Below are 16,877 nucleotides of genomic sequence, written 5' to 3' on the forward strand. Positions count from 1 at the left end.
CTAGAAAAAGTCAGGGGCAGCAGTATGATATCAAAGGCAGAAAGACTGGAAAGAATTCTTCATAAGACTGTGTTTTTAATTGGCTATGTCCATGTAGTAAATGGGAGGGAAGTTGCAGGGAAGGAAGCTTTTCTCTGTTTCTGTGCTCCTAGCTATTTGAGTAATTAGGCTTCAACTAACAACATACAGCAGCTTCACAGAAGTCTGTAGGACATTCAGTATATTCCCCTCAGTGTTTAAACACAAGGTTCATAAAGCAGCCCTGAACTTTACTTTTCTTCAAAGAGCAAACTTTTCTTTACAAATGTCAGTAGGAACAAAACCTTCGTTTTTTTTCATGTTTCATGATAGGTAGCAAAATCTTCACACAGAGCTGGGGTATCTACGGGAAGCTTCATCCACAGCAACATAGGCAGCTCCTCTGTTTCCCCCTTGGATGGACATAACTATAGGGAAACTCAAATTTTCACCACACAGTGGCTTTATTCCTTGTTCACCTTTTTTGAAAAATAAAGAATGTTTTGTGACTGATCTCCCCTTGTTGACTGACTCCCATGGACTACATAGTCAGCATCCTGCCCCAAATTTCCACCCGACACCTAGTTCTGAGTGTCTGAAAAACTCAAGCCCTACAAGTTGCTTTAGCTTCTTTGGATTATACTCCCCCCACCACCAATCCATAGCTCCTGTGAACCTTAGGGAGCAGGTGCCATCTCATCAGATCCTTCAACATACCTGCAGGCTTTCTGTCTGACCCCATTATTATCTCCAGCAAGTCTTAAGGACACCAAAGAACTTCACATAGATGCAATAAAGGAAAACTACATTGCAGGGGAGAACATAAGGAAATATATATTTCTGTTCTTACTTCTAACTGTGATACTTCCCACTGCATGCATTTTCTAATCATAGCAACCAGCAAAGGCATGTCAATCGTATGTTTCTTTCCTTAAGTATCAGTAAAGAAATGGTGTGGACCTTTAAACTGGAAACTCAGTTTTCAAGTACATATCACTGACTTAAAAGCTCTGCTAACTCTCAATGATTTCAAAAATACATACACAATGCTATTGACCCAAGTCGATACATTCATGCCTGTCACTAAGTGTCCAGTGTATCATAGCTCAATAAAAATAAAGATAAATTATTAGTTCCTTTTATCAATAACTAAAAAATCCTCATCCATGTGTCTGTGCCTGTCAAGCAACTCAAATTCTTCATGACGTACTTTGAAATCCCAACAAAAATATTTACCTTAGTACTTGTTTGTTCAAAGAAGGCAACTTCAGCTAGGCTCAAAATCAAGAGTTTAAGATGAAGATGTGAGGATTTTTTTTTTTTTTTTTACTGGCATGGAAACACTGTATTTTAAACACAGAATAGAAAAACTTACATTTTTCTGTGATCACTGTCCTAATGTCTGAACTGGAAGTTTTATTTTTCAAATTCTGAGCCAAGGTAAAAACAGAATCAAGTTGAGGGTGCCGCTGGTCCAAATCTGCCTTCGTTATCTGTTGAGAATTAGGACATGATTTTTAAGTTCAAAAAGCAGAATTTCGTTAAAAACATCTGTATTATTTGTAGATAAAACAAAACGTGTGTGTCACCACATGCAGACGGCTGTTTTCATCATTATGGAAACCTTCAAATTGTCACAGTATTATGGCACTGATTTTAAAACAAAATATTCTGAATTACAGTTACTGAAAATTCAGAGGTGAAGGTTAACCTGTACAAGCTACACAGTTACCACAGTTGTTGCACAATATTTTCCAATATCTATTTTTCACTCTCCTGTAACTTATTTTCCTTTTACTAAGCTCTAATCATTTGGGGGAGGGGGAAGGGGGCAAGGAAGTAGAGAGAGAAATATAGAAGGAAAAGAACAAAGAGGAACAATCAGACCAGAAGTTATATAATAAACATAGTTATTTCACTATGCAATGTACCAGAAGCTCATATTACAACTATTATACAGTAAAAATGAAGTGTTACCAAAGTTAATGTACATCACATTATTCTTTCTAATTCCACACTACGTTAGACACCCACACAAACAGTTTAGAGTTTGTTTAGCCTGCGGGTTTCACTCTACATTTACTCATGTTAATTGATATCAAGTCTAATAAAACCTTAATGGTAGCATATATCTCACAAATACTGCCCCTAGTCACGGCTGAGCATGGCATGAGCTATCGACAGAAACAAACATCGTAAGCATTTATGTTACAACTTTTAGTCATTTTGGCACATCTCTGGAAATCAGTTTAGCCTAACTACAACACAACAAAACTCATTAAGAAACACTAAAAAGTAGATCATAAAGGTCACCCTTCAAGCAAATATGAAGCTGCTCCAAAGTCTTCAGCATAAGGCATCTATACGGTCCTCAAAAGGTATAATTTTCAGGAGGTATTCTCTATATACTTTGTTTAAAACAAACAAACAAAAAAAAAAAGCAGTGCCTAGCTCACATAGGGACACAGATATTAACAGGAAATAGTAGAAGAGAGAGGAACATCGTAACAACATTTACAGTGTAATTTTCAAGTTATGCATTTACTGTTGTCTTTTTAAAAAAAAAAAAAAAAAGAAAAGAAAAAAAACATGTAATTTCATTACTGAATGTACACGCTATTAAAGTGTGAGACAATTTTCCAAGCCACTAGCCTTCACAGAAACACATACTTTCATTCGTGCAATAGTCCGATTGATCTCTTCAGTATTTCCCACGGTGACTATGTTTGACTTGAGCATCTGGTCAATCAATACCAACCAATCAGCCAGCTCAGTTGTAGTTTTATCCAGATCAGCAGGTGCAGAAAGCTCCAAAGCCTGCGGAGTCTGAACAGGAATTTCCAATGAAGAAGATACTAGCACCACCTTTTGGACATCTGAAACACAGTTTGGGGTTTTCGTTAAAAAAGTCACAGTCATATATGCAATTGTGGGAATTAAGGGCTTATTGTAATTCCTATAAATATGCAAGAGCATCTACAGAGAAAGCGCAGCAAAATTTGTATTTGAGGTTATTAATCCAATAGATGCTTCTTGGACATGGTAATAGACAACTGTCCTAAGAAGGGACAGACACCCACTAGTTCAGCCACACCCTTCCTGTCTTTTTACCCTGACACCGCGAAGAAATGAGGAGTGAGAAGAACAGCAACATTTACTCCAGAAGCTGTGTTTGGTTGTATTCTACTTCCAATAAAACACTAAGTTAAATCAAGTTGGAGCGTGAATATTACACATTTGCCTCAAGCAATGGAATATAGGAGCTTTACTTAACAAATACCCTGTGTGAAAGCAAAACAAGCTGAATTAAGGTTTTGGAACACTTCAACAAAAGTTGGGTTTCTTCCTTTAAATTTTGTGTACTGCTGCTGAATGGAATAACAATTTAAAAAAACCCTAGAGTTAATTTACTGCAAGCTGCAAATTCTTTCAGGCAAAGGCTGTTTCTTTTTTTATCTAGCTTTCTAAAAATTAGGCCTGAGCACCTTGTTTATACTCTGTATCTGCTAATCTGCTTCCAACGACTTGAAAAGACAGTGTCAGCGTATCATATTTAGACAGCTTCCTCTACAAGATTCAGGAAGACAAGTATCTAGCAGATGAGAAAGACCTACCTGTGTCCCTACTGAGCTGAGAGATGCAGAATGGCCTTTATTTATAGGACTGCAGAGAAACTGCATGCAGGAGACACTTCACAAACAATTAGCTGTAGGGGAAGCTTCTAGTGAATCTTAATTACTGAAAGGCATGACCACAAGGCACAAATCCACAGGAAACCAAGCTGTCACAAACAGCTTTTTTGGTTTTTATTCTGTACCTCATATACTGGCTCTTGATGAGGAGGCCTAAGCTTTAGTAAAACATTCCTCTATTTCAAAACTCTTAGGGGCACCCCAAAGGACTCCCCCAATCCTGAACTGCAGAGTGACTTTTTCCCTAACCAAACATTCCATCTCTCTCCCATAGTAACACAAATGTAGCCCCAGTACAGCAATGGACATTTCTTATTTCCATTTGTCTAAATTCATAGGGAAGGTTTTCCTTTTTAGATTATTTTTGACAGCAAGCAGGATTAAACGTAATTCAATTAAGGACAACAGAAGGACTGATCACTCACCAGAAGTTTTTGTCTGTGGAACGAGACGAGATTGTGACTGACCAACAAATGCCTCCAGTTCTCTCACTCTGTCGGGTACTTCTCTGAACACCTACAGCCCAGCACAAAGGAATAAAAACAGTAAGACAACCTCTATGAACAGCAAAAAAAAAAATCACTTATTAGAAGACAAAATATTCTAACAACATGCTTGCTACAATGGCATGGCTCAGGTATATTTCAATTAATTATTTCAAGGTATCATTTAAAACCAATAAAAATGCCAAGAGATACTCAGAGTGTTGTTTCAATACCTTCCAGTGGCTTAACTTAATCTTGGAAAGAAATAAATTAACTGTTGTAAGACAGGTAGTTTACATGTTTTTTACTGCCTAAGCATAGCTATGACTCATTATTTGAGTACACTTTGAAGGAAAGATGACGCAAAGCATGATTTGTGGTAATCAGTGATAGAAAAGTGGAGAAATAGGACATTAATTTAAAAAGAAAAAGGTATTACCACTTTATTATAGTGACAACAAATTTGCTGATTTGCTTTTCAAAAGTTTTTAAAATACAGTAATGGAAATGTAATATACAAAGTGGGAGGGAAAAATCCCTGTTTTCATGGCTGAGTAGGTAAAAACAGATACTTTTTCTTTTCTTGAACGATCAAAAGTCTCTTTCCCCAATACATTCTTAACTCCCTGATCCATAATACTATCAGAAATAATTCTATTCATTTTCCACTTGGATGTCCAGGCTCTCCTTGAAAAAAAAAATCCGGTTTTACTCCAACCAATGAATTTTTTTCTTCTCATACACTTGCCAATGAGATTGCACACGCAAGTTTCTAATTTACAGTAGTTGTACTCAAGAAGAGTCCCAAACACTCTTGATGAAATTTACTCACTAAGCTTTACAATAGCTTCATTTGTTTTCCTCTTAACTGTTGCAACACCCAGCTTTCCTATACAGCAAAGATTTATTGCAATTCTCTCAACTTTAAATTAATACATTATTGTTTGCCTCAAATAAGTGAACTATATTTGATCCACCTACTTCAAGGTGTTGCAAAGGAGTTTGTTTGTAGTGGGTCGAGTGTATCTGACACAAAAGAAACCTAATAGAAAAGAAAATCAACAAAAAACCTAAGCTAACTAAAATAACTCATTCTGATGGAAAAGTGTCCACCAGTGTTTTTGCATAGACATGGACTGGGGCACGTGTTCTTAACATGTCTGCATGGCTTGCAAGACATTTTATGTACCTATCACAGATAAAAGGAATAGAAAACAATCATTCTGAGTACACCACTGTATTTTCAACTTCAGGTACCCAATGCTGAATCAATGCACACCTTATTCCACCTCACATTGAGGGACTGCAGGCAATCAGAAAGTTTATTTTTTTCCTGAAGATCAACATTTTTATCCAAAAGCACTTCAGGTTCAGTTTTGTTTAGCCATTCCAGTTTGTCTTCCTGTACTTCCATCTCTTCATTTAAGACCTAAAAGGAAAAGAAGAGTCTTAGGCTGAAGCAAAAGGCATATTTGCATAAGTAAAAGGGGAGAGAAGCTTTCCTTTAATTCCAATATTTGAAATCTCCCTGGAAATAGAACAGAAACCCTTCTATTTTGGTTTCTATGTTTTATCTGGAAATTATTAAAACATTTACTCTAATATCAACTCCTACTACTAACGGGGAAAACAAACACACACACCAAACGAAAAAAAAACACACACACACAAAGCTGTGAATAGCAAAGGCATCTATACAATTTCATCTTGTCTGTGTAAGTAAGCTCACAAAACTGTCTCACACAACTATAATTTTTTTCGCCATCTACAACGTGAACTCCACTACCCAAAAGCCATTTCCTGAAACTTTGCACAAGACACACATATGCATCCACATATACAAACTAATCAATCTTGCCTGTAATTCTCGCAGATTTTCTTCATGGTTGAATGTAAATCTTGTGTCCAGAGCATTTTGTACATTTTCTAACCAGCAACGCAGCTCATCAAGCTTCTTTCTGTACTCTAGCAGCTGCTGACTTTCTCCTTTCAGCCTGAAAAAGGAAAACAGAAAAATATACGCATTTCTGCACCGAACACAACATGTCAGTCCTACATTACTTCTGATGCAACAGACACGTATTTTTCCGTGGTTGGAGATTTTTAAAGGATTAATTTTAGTATTCGAAGGATTCTATCCTGATCATTAAAATGCAAGATACATGCAAATTAATAATACCGCCTTAAAAATAGATAAAATTCAGTTTCAAACTCACAAAATAGACTTTTAAAAGTCTGCAGAAAACATTAAACATAAGTGACAGGCCTAATCATGGTCAGCCACTACAACGCCACTGCTAGCGAATTATTAGAAATGTCCCTAACCCCCCAAGGCAAAAATTCTCTAAATCATACAAAGCTTTAATGGAACTTCTAAAACCAAACAATTAAGAAAAATCTTATTACATTTCTAAATGAATCAGAAGATGTTAAAAAGTATAATTACGTAAGTAGTCTCAAAAAATAACTATTAATTACAAGGATTTATCCTTAAACATTTTTAGCAGTGAGAACAGAGAGGGGGACCTTCTATTCCCAGATATGCTGAAAATCTTTATATTTATCTTGGACAACCTTGCTCTTTGATCTTTTGCAGTAAATTTAAGGCTAGTTCAAAATGGATTTTCATTTGGTTCAGAAAACACCTAGTCAGATGGATTAAAACTCTGCAAAGACAGACCTAACGATCTTATTTTATAGTACTATGGAAATTCAAGAACAATTCAAGTGTTTCAATTGGTGTATCTCTGACAATGTAAAAATAGAAATTAAAGTAGTTGAACTTGCAGTTCAGCTTCAGCCAGAGAAAGCAGCTGACTATTTCTTCCTAAAAAACTCTGGCATAGCAATGGAATTATTTTCAAAACAAAAGAAAACTGTCAGAAAATAAGGTCTGTGGTTGTCATTTCATGGGTTGCGTTAAACACAGACTCACTAAGCAGTCAACTGCAGGTGCATTTAAGAGAAATTTGTTCTAGAAGACAGTTCAAAACACAAAGGTCTAAATGTCAGGAAAATTCAGATTAATGAGAGCGTGCAATAGAATATACTGCCTCTCCTAGACTCTTTTAAATGAGATTCTCCTCATCACATCTGGTCAGACATCCAAATTTCTGATTAACTTATTACCTCTGTTGTCTATCCATGACCTCCGTGGTGATTGCTTTCCAGCGTCTATTCAATTCTGTGAGCTTCTCCTGCAGGAAGCTCCCATCTGTAGCAGACAGTTTCTGTATGATTCCTTCCCCAGTTCTGTTCAATGCTGAAACACTGGTCTGATGGCTGCTGACTCCCTCTTCAAGTTCCTGTCAGAAACATAAAAGCCACACAGAATTTTATTACTGACCTAAGGTGACTTTGATCTGTGGCTCATAATATGCAGGATGAATCCTGGGTGCATATTATTTTACTTAAACAGGCACTTAAACCTTTCTTACTTAAAATTGGATGCTATTAATTTAAGTTATTAAGAATCTGTTGTTGAATGTAGTTCAATTTTCTAATAAGTGTCATAAAAAGATAATGACACAGCATAGGCTGCCGAATACTACTCACAAGAATTCATTTAAACCATCAGTGCTAGAATTCACACTTATGTGATTCCTTTCCTCTTAATGTACAGCACTTTCTAGTAGTCCTAACAGATGGTATGACTTTTTTTTTTAAAACAGTTCTTTTCATAACATATGCCCTTGACTATTTCTGTAACTTCACAGTATTTTAGCTAGGATAATTATGGCTGCACCGCCAGGGTCCCAGATATCACAGAAGGTCCGTGAAACTAAAGAAAGTCAGAGGATGTCAGGATCAAACCTTCCACCGTTTGTGAAAATTTATTCCCAGCCAGATTAGGAATAAAATGATTCAAGAAAGAAGAGAAATGCCCTGGAAGAAGACTCCAAGCACCAAGAAGGATAAAATACAAACTGTATGTCAGGTAGAACATACATTTCTTTAGCAACATATACCTACCTCTTGGATAACCATTATTCCAAAAAGAAAACAAACAAACAAAAAAATCTAATCCTTAAAGATATGTTTTCTTCTCTTTATTTAAAAGGAAGTAAATTAATTTAGCTAAACAGAAAAGTCTGCTCTTCCATAATGATGAGAAATACATCAAGGAATTAAATTCCAAAACTGAAGTCTGAAACAATCAAACCTAACACATCTGTAATTTGAATCTTCTCTTTTCCCAGATTGGTTATGCAAGGCATGATCTTGCAAAGTCATTAGTTTAAAAAATAATTTGCTAAGTTACAACTGAGCAGTGTGGGGGTTCATTGTTTTAATTATGATTAGAAAGTATGTGAAATAATATACTGGATTTCTTAACCAATTAACATATTTTTAAAGCTGTAATGAAACTTATAAAACAACAAAAAATTATGCCAACATTAGAACTATCAAATTATCTCAAACCCATCCGTACTAAGAGTCATCATAAAACCTCACACAATAAGCAGGAATTGAGATATTCCCCAAGAATCATTTTAGACTGTAATTGAAAAAGATATTTTAAGAGTTACCACTTTCTAAAGTGTAATTGCATTACCTCATTTCAAATCTACACGTCTACTTCAAACACTAGAATTTTAGACAAAGAAAATCTAGACTTTTTCCAGCTTGTTTATTTTCTGCACAAATCTGACATACCTGCTGATGCAGCTCAGCTGTCTGCAGGTCCAGGCTGCCATCTGGACCATGGGCATCGGCTAATAGCACTTCAGCTTCCGTTATCCAGTGGGAGAGGTCATTGAGGTCACAGTGGAACTGTCTCCACACCTCAATCGCTTTATCAAAGCAACTGTGTGTAAACAAAGCATTGAAAAATTACCCAAACCATTTCAGTGAAAAGGCTACGATTACTACTCCAGTGAGTAGAAACTTTCCTTGTGCAACAGCGAGGCTGGCACATAGTCTGGGTAAGAGAGACCCAGTACTGATGGCTTTCTGACATAGCAGCATCTGGTAAAAGGCAATGGCAGATCGTCAATAGCTTCCAGATGAAGGGAAAAAAGGGTAGTCCTAAGTAAACTTTCATTTCTTCACTTAAAATAATAAAGATTGATTAGCTGTACCAAACTGGTCTGCAGAACCCTTTTTTTTATTATTATGAAATGGTTCAGACATCAGACAGTATGGAACATGAAATATGATTAATTGCTCAGATTTTTTTAATTCATAAACCATGGGGTACTGGTGTTTGGAATTTAATAAGCGAAGGTTATTTTGATTATATAGAACTGATTGTATTACCGGTAGGCCTGCCTAAGTGGGTCTTACACAATTTAATCACACAATAATTTACCAGGCATTTCATTATTATTACCATCTTTGCAGCCTCAAATTAATGTGTAGCTTAACTTCAAGGGCAGCATTTTCTACTATGGAACAGGCTGAATTATTACAGTCAGGAGGTTGTTTTTTCACTAAAATGAGAGTTATACTACAATCTAAGAAAAACAACCCATGAATGTTAAACAAGGAAACCATGTCAGATAGGCATAGAGAGAGTGGCTTGCTTTTGGTTTGTTGATTGCTAATTTCTTGTTGGGATTGTAAAGCAAACAGGGCAGATGTCTCAAAGGACACAGGACTTGAAACAAACAACATGAAATCTACATCAACACCAATAGGCTGGATAGTATCCCATGCCAAACTAATAAAAATATTCTTCTTTTAAAACATAGGAGGACAGGTCTCCTGCTCAGAGGACCCTCTAATGTGACAGCAGAAAGATGTCATCATCTGCAGTCCATTATTGTCTCAAACAACTCCAACAGCAAAGACTCCAGGGTTATCACTTCTATACAGATATAATCTGAAATTATTAGATGCATAGCATCAAAGATATTAGAAACCAAACTTTAAAGAGCTATCATTGCATCTATTTTCTTTCCTAATTAAATTCAGCAATCTCAAAGCTCCTAGTGAGATTATTTTAATCAAAATTATATTTTATTTTTATCAAGACATCCATACTTCTTGGCACATACAGGACTTTTTGGTTGTTATTATTCTTCACATAGGCCAATTCTAGTAAAGGAAAAAGCCTTAAAAATATCTGCTTAATTTTTTCTGGCCCTATCACCTAGTTCTACCATTTCAGTTTCCTGCACACATGTCACTTCAATACACCAGATCAACCTCTAGACTGATCCCAAAACTCATTCTCTTTTTATTTCTCACATGCATTTTAGTCTCACTGAACATATTGTCTCACAATAGTGTCTCATTCCACGTGTAATGAGACGAGCGATTCTAAGCACTTAAAATACTTTAGAAGACTATTTTAGTGGTTTCCTTCAAAATGAACGTTGCCAGGGGAGTTTTGAACACGTGACTTTTTCAGAATCCAGAATTTTAGAAATTTACAAGAGAATGCTTTAAGATACAAAGCTGCTGTTTAAGATACTCCTGCTGTTTCTGTTGCGAGCCTACAGTTCTATCAGTATTTTGAGCCACAAGATGAAGTTTCACTCCTGTTTTGGGCCAGATGCACCAGATGCTGTTTCCCTACAGACTGTCTCAGCAGAAAAATATAAGTACCAAAGCCCTGTCACTACAGCACAGAGACTTGGCTACTCCTTGCCTCCTCTCCAGGAATCCACTTGCTTCCAAACCACAGCTCATTCCTAAGTCACCTGCACTTTCAGCACTGGTGGAAACTCCACAGCAGAAGTAGAATTAGCAAGTCGGCATTGTTACAAAGAGTCCACCAAAGCATTAAGCCCATACACAGGCAAACATTTTGTTTTACTATATTCAAGTCAAAGTGAAGTCAACCACATTTGGTTGAATACTTAAAAGCTTTGCTAAGTACAGTTGAATTCAACTTGTGCTTGGCTACGTCAGAGCTGTTATCAGAGGTTTTACTACTTAGCTGGCAACCAATCACAAAATCATTACTACCTCTGAAACTTAAATCAATCTTTTGCCACAAAATGGAGACGCTGTTTCTACCAATTCTGTAAAAATCTCCACCCACTCCAGAGATTTCTAAGGAGATAGAATCTTCTAACCTTCTTGCTTAAACTTAGGGAAACACTGGGAAAACAAGAATAAACTTGGTTAAAAATGCTTCTCAGTAACAGAAAAGGTATAAAAATACTAATGATAAAATACAGCATTTTAATATTGATACTAATAGTGTCTTCATTCATCAAAACATATCCTTCTATAAAATTGTAGCACTTAATATATTCAGGAAGCTACATACCAATTTGGGTCAAATTGCTAGACCATTACTCCCTTCTGTATGAAAAATGTGCCCAATATTACTCTCCTTAAGGTGTAGAGTTTTATGAACTTTATGAATTTCAAAATTAATTTGTATTCAGTGAACCAACTGAGGATGTAATCTGTTGCATTTTGCCAGCTAATCATAAACACTGAACTTGCACTTGGATATAGTTATCTTCTTTGATGGGAAGATTATGTTTCTGTTTAACCCTGGCTACTTATTGAAATGAAATTTAAGTAGTAAATTAAATTGTACTCATGCTTACAATAGGATAAAATCAACTAAAACTTTTCAATTAAGTTACAAGGAGGGAAAGGCATACTGTGCATTGTATCTATTGTATCTATGAAGACAACAAAATAGCTGCAGGCATATAAATACAGATGGGCACCAGATTCAGGAGCAGTTCTCTCCAAATACAGCAGGTAACCACAGGCAAACTGCAAGAACACAGAAAGTGGTACCCAGCTGGCACCACTGTCTGATTCTAAATTAAAAAACAGTTGAATAACAGTGCCTACTGAGTTATTAGAAATCTTGATACTTCAGTGATCTAATGGCCCAGAATTTCTGGAAGTCTCTTATTCTACAATACCAATTTTTACAATCCAACGCATACACCAGTGCTCGAAGAAAGAGTTGAAAACAACATCTGCAACACACACTAAAAAAAATATCTCTTCAAATTACATTACCAAATGTGTCTGATATTGGATTTCTGGTGTTACAAAGCAGCTGAACATGACTAGACAATGCTTTATGCTCTACAGAACTTCTGCATTAATCTTTACCTTACATCACCATTAAAAAGCAAATCCTGTATAAGCAAGTCAACTACAGTATGAGCCTTTGCATTTCAAGTTTTATAAAATCATTTTCAGTCATTAAGGGGTTTTTTTGCATAGCAGTAATTTCAGCATCTACTGTGGTTTGCAGCATGAGTACCTTCAGCTTAGCAGTAGCTTCCTGAACACACATAATCCTGTCATGCTTTCACCAGTTTCAGCTTCAAACGCCTGACACACTTTACCAAGTTTGACTAAATAGTACTGAGTCTGGTTTTACACATTTAAAGATGTATCAGATAGTAAGGCATTTTCAGTTTAGAGTATCTTCTGTAAGGAGGGAGTAGAAATCCCTGTTTAGGTTTAACTTTTTTCGTCCTGCTTCTTTGGCATAAATGAAATTACAGATATTTTATCTTTCTGGAAAGAAAATAGGAAATATATTTTTCCTTAAGCATTGATTTCAATATTCTCTTGTTGTTTTAACCACGAAATACTCTAATACAGTCATCTCTCATCTATAATTATTAACAACAAAGATTATTGGCAACTACCATACATGCTGTATTTAAAGATCCTATCCTTTCAAACTCCCTCCCTCCTTCAAAACCAGCCTTGAATTATTTGTTAAAATAAATCCTACCCAATATTTTTCTTCTAGAACTTTGCTTTGTCATACCTTTGCAAAACAAAAATTTTGTTTTATAAACAAAGTATTCTATTTTATAAAGTAAAACCAATCAGCTTCATAAAAGCACCCAAACTATAATTTGCAAGTTAACTGTTTCAACATTCAATAATTCTGGCAATTATTACTTAATACTAACATATTAAAGTTGATTACTCCCAAACTCTTCATCATTAGGATACGTTTGTAAAATGCTTATGTTCAAGTACATAAAATGTTTAGCACATGGTCACAGAAATCAAAAAACCTGGACTTACCACTTACGATCATTGTACATTCTATTAATTCTATCCCATTCTGCATTCAACTGGGTTAGTGCATCTCCTATTTGAATTGCCTCAGGTCCAGACGCTTCTAATATAACATCAGGCTGTTTCTCATGTATTACTGCAATTTGATCCCCAAGTTTGTCCAAAATATCTTTTATGTTCTGCAAGCACAGTAATGACACAAGCCATTAGTACAGTCAATGCCAGTAAGAAATTTAAGGGAAAAAAAAATTTTAAAAAAAAAAAAAAGACCAAAATGTAATCTCTTCAAAACACGGTTCCAAAAAATCAGTGGCTACAATAAGACCATGGCCATCAACAGTTTACAGATCAAATCAGTTTTAGCAACTGAACTGAATAGTCCATGACACCTTTTAAGCATGTGTCCTCAGGTTTTTATGAAGAGGGCTAAATATTGTATATATCCAACCTCTTCCTGAGGTAAAGTGGCAGGAACAAAACAGCAGTATCTTCATTATTAAACAAATCTCCCTATTTCATGAAGATAAGGTATGTATTCCTTCCTCATGTAAAAAATGAGCCACAAAACGTGACTTTAATATGCTTCAGGTAAGCTCCCATATGCACAGAACTGCAAAAGCATAAGCTACATAAAAGTTTTAGATTTAAATGACAAAGGTAAAGCAATCTATCCCAAATATCGTTGAACTGTGATTTGAAAATACCTTTATACCAGGTGCTGCTGTAAGATGGCCTTGGTATTCAGAGAACAAACAGTCCATGCAAACAGTGGAATTTACTTTTTGAATTTAAAACAATAATGCTTCTAAAAAGTCTATGCTCTGCTATTTGCTTCTTCTGAAAACAGCCTTAGAACATACAGAAATTTCAAAATCATACAAGATACCTGCACCAAAGTGAAGTATTTTAAACTCATCTTAAACACTCCTATTTGTACTTAAAGGAGCACAGAAGGAAACAGGGACAAGAAAATATCATCAAAACAGAAGAGTCACCCACTTTGTCAAAGTTTGGCATCATTCCACTATTAGCTTTTGAAAACTATGCAAAAAAAAAAAAAAAAAATGAAAGCATGTACACAGCATGAAGAAAACTCAGAAAGGTGGACTGAAATTTTGACAAGCTTTTAAAGGACTTGTATAACACCTGCTCTAGGTGAGAAGTAAAGCCTGACTACCTCAAATAGGACATATGAACCCCAGCCCATGGAGGCACATCTACACTGTACCACACCAAGTGCAATTCCCAACTTCAATGGATATTTTCTGTGGGAATATTTGTACCGTGCTCCTTTGCGTGCTTAAAATCAACCAGGACTCAGACTTATCCACACTTAACTCACATTTGACATTAGGATTCAACATTTTCAAACATACTGTCTTCATCCCCCTTTGAAGAAGGGCAAATACTTAACCAATTCCTCATCATTAATCACACAGGTAAATCCACCGCCTGGCAATTGGGTGAAATGGGAGCTTAAAACTGAGCACATATTGATGCTTTGCTAATCAGAATGAGTACCATTGCCTTCTGGCTTCATATAAAACTTCATATAAAAGTCAAGAACCTCCCTTCCTGCCTCATCCCACATGAGCAACTGTTTTCCCAAGACACAGAGAATAGCAAGTATATCAAGGAGACCAAGCAGGAACGTAAGTAGATTGGCTTTACTGTTTCTCTACATATTATGTACACTATGTGATGAAAAACACAACAGTTACTCCAATAAGGGAAGTCAAAGCCTTTTCTCGCAGCCTCCCACCCAGCTTCCACACTGCTCCACTCTGCATCCAGATCCTGCATAAAAGAAAAATTAGCCACAAAACTGTCTCATTATTTAATTTTGAGTGCATATTGGTCCTGAATATACTAAGCAAAAGTACAAATACAGCTATACAGTCATTAAGGTTGTCTCTTCTGCTACTCCCTTCTCCTGTTCTCTCTGAATATAATGCTTAGGCATGTAGTACCTTCAGTGCATCTTCCTGAGTTGAAAAATCCTCATAGATGCCAGTATTTAGCTCTGGTGCATTCAGCAGCAGTTCAACATCAGCCATGGCCAGCAAGACTTTGTTGATTTCAACCAAGTATTCAGCAGAAAAAGGCAAGGTCCTTCCTCCTGTTGCAAAGGGTCCTTTTAACCTCTGCTGGACAGGGGTTGCCTAAAAACATGGAAGTTCATTTTGTATTTCAAAGAATAAGCAATTTTATGAAAAAATCCTAAATCAGTCAGAAAGCTGCAAGTCCAGCAGAGAAATATTTCTATATTTATTTAAAAATTTAGAAAACAGTAGATATCACACATCACAATGATCCTGCGTTATTATTAAAACTCTGGGGTGTGAGAAGGGCACTGTGGTTTCTCTCACCTTGCTCCTTACCGTTTCCATTTTTTTAAAGAGTGTTCCACCAGTACCACAATATGCTTTTTGCATCAATAAGAGACACTAACTCCTCAAGAGTTCAGCAATTGTTATCTGCTCTGGCTGGAAGACCAGATTATCTAGCCAAGTACCATGTTAGCAGATAAGAAAGAATGAACATTAATTTAATGCAGCTTTTTCTTGGCTCATTAATGATGGCCTGAATCTGAAGCACTAGGAAACCAGCTGCAAGAAGCTATACTCTGCCATGCCTGGCAAAGGCAAGCAGAGCTAGGTAAAGCAGATACTCCAAAGACTGAAAGCAATTTTTTGCTGAAAAGGTATCTTGTCCAACAGGATTCTGTTCCCATCTCTGGAAACAGACCAGTTCTTTAAGATGAGCAATGGAAAAGTAAACCCACCTCCAAGTAACTGAAGAATTCAAGTAACTTCTAAGCTAACTAAGCTACCATCCTGTACTCAGTGAATCTGAGTCAAGTAAGCCAGAGGCACCCAACTGTACGATTTACTAAAAGCTGAGAATCCACTTAAGAGTGTGAAGAACAGATGTATGTTCACAGCAATTTCAACCCATAAATTTTACTCTGCAGTTAGTCTGAGCTGAGTGCACATGTGCAAATCACTAGCACAGCTGACAACCAGTAAAATATTAAGCCCCCCTAATAAAGTTGTTTGCAAACACCTGTTTGTATCTTCCTTCTCCACATGTTTCTGAGTATTTCAAGCATACTACTCAAATTAAATGGAATCAAACATGCAGCTTGTGTAGTTCAAAAGAAAAAAGGACTGCAGCAGAAAATGTATGTCTACATATTCACCATTCGGGAATTCTTCTTATCCATTGAATGTTCCTAAGGATTTTATTTATTTTGCGCTAGTTTTGGTTGTTTAGTTTGTTCTTTTTATCTAAGCAGACAGTTGTCCCTGTTTTGAAACTGGGGATACAGTTGTACTTCCACAAGACCTTTACCACCAAACTTGATACACTTTTCATTCATTGCACACCAAGGAAACAGGCTGTACAGACACATAAGTATAAATTGACTCTCCTGAAAACAAGTATTATATACAAGCATCATAAAATACTTAGCATTGCTTTTGATTCAGTAACAGTACAGCAAGCAAACACCACAGTAAAAACCACGGGCTTTAGTTACAAATCAAGCATCTCGGTCCCCGATGCTCCCCAAACACATTTTCTTCAGGCGCTGTACACATTTTGTCAGTTTCTATCACTGAAATTTGGAGCAAAAGCCCAAGGCTGATTTCCTGTGGAAGGAGCACCCTCAGTTCCAAAGAAATCAGACAAAACTCATGCAAGTCAAAGT

At 36.3% G+C, this 16,877-nt stretch overlaps 1 protein-coding gene across 1 annotated transcript in view; it reads right to left on the bottom strand.

Annotated features, from left to right (window-relative positions):
• UTRN (utrophin) overlaps positions 1-16,877 on the bottom strand; it is a gene marked incomplete at its 3' end in the record, with an annotated part of 368,119 nt that overhangs the window by 214,349 nt on the left and 136,893 nt on the right. Inside the window, exons 41-49 of the mRNA XM_080341440.1 lie at positions 15,136-15,327; positions 13,172-13,344; positions 8,852-9,002; positions 7,325-7,500; positions 6,054-6,189; positions 5,475-5,624; positions 4,136-4,226; positions 2,689-2,894; positions 1,394-1,511 (exon numbers count right to left, since the gene is read on the bottom strand). Coding sequence (XP_080197566.1) covers positions 1,394-1,511; positions 2,689-2,894; positions 4,136-4,226; positions 5,475-5,624; positions 6,054-6,189; positions 7,325-7,500; positions 8,852-9,002; positions 13,172-13,344; positions 15,136-15,327 — 1,393 coding nt within the window. The remainder of the gene's footprint in view (positions 1-1,393; positions 1,512-2,688; positions 2,895-4,135; positions 4,227-5,474; positions 5,625-6,053; positions 6,190-7,324; positions 7,501-8,851; positions 9,003-13,171; positions 13,345-15,135; positions 15,328-16,877) is intronic.

The sequence above is a fragment of the Nesoenas mayeri genome (genome assembly GCF_963082525.1).
Source record: "Nesoenas mayeri genome assembly, chromosome: 3".
In the NCBI taxonomy this organism is placed as follows: domain Eukaryota; kingdom Metazoa; phylum Chordata; class Aves; order Columbiformes; family Columbidae; genus Nesoenas; species Nesoenas mayeri.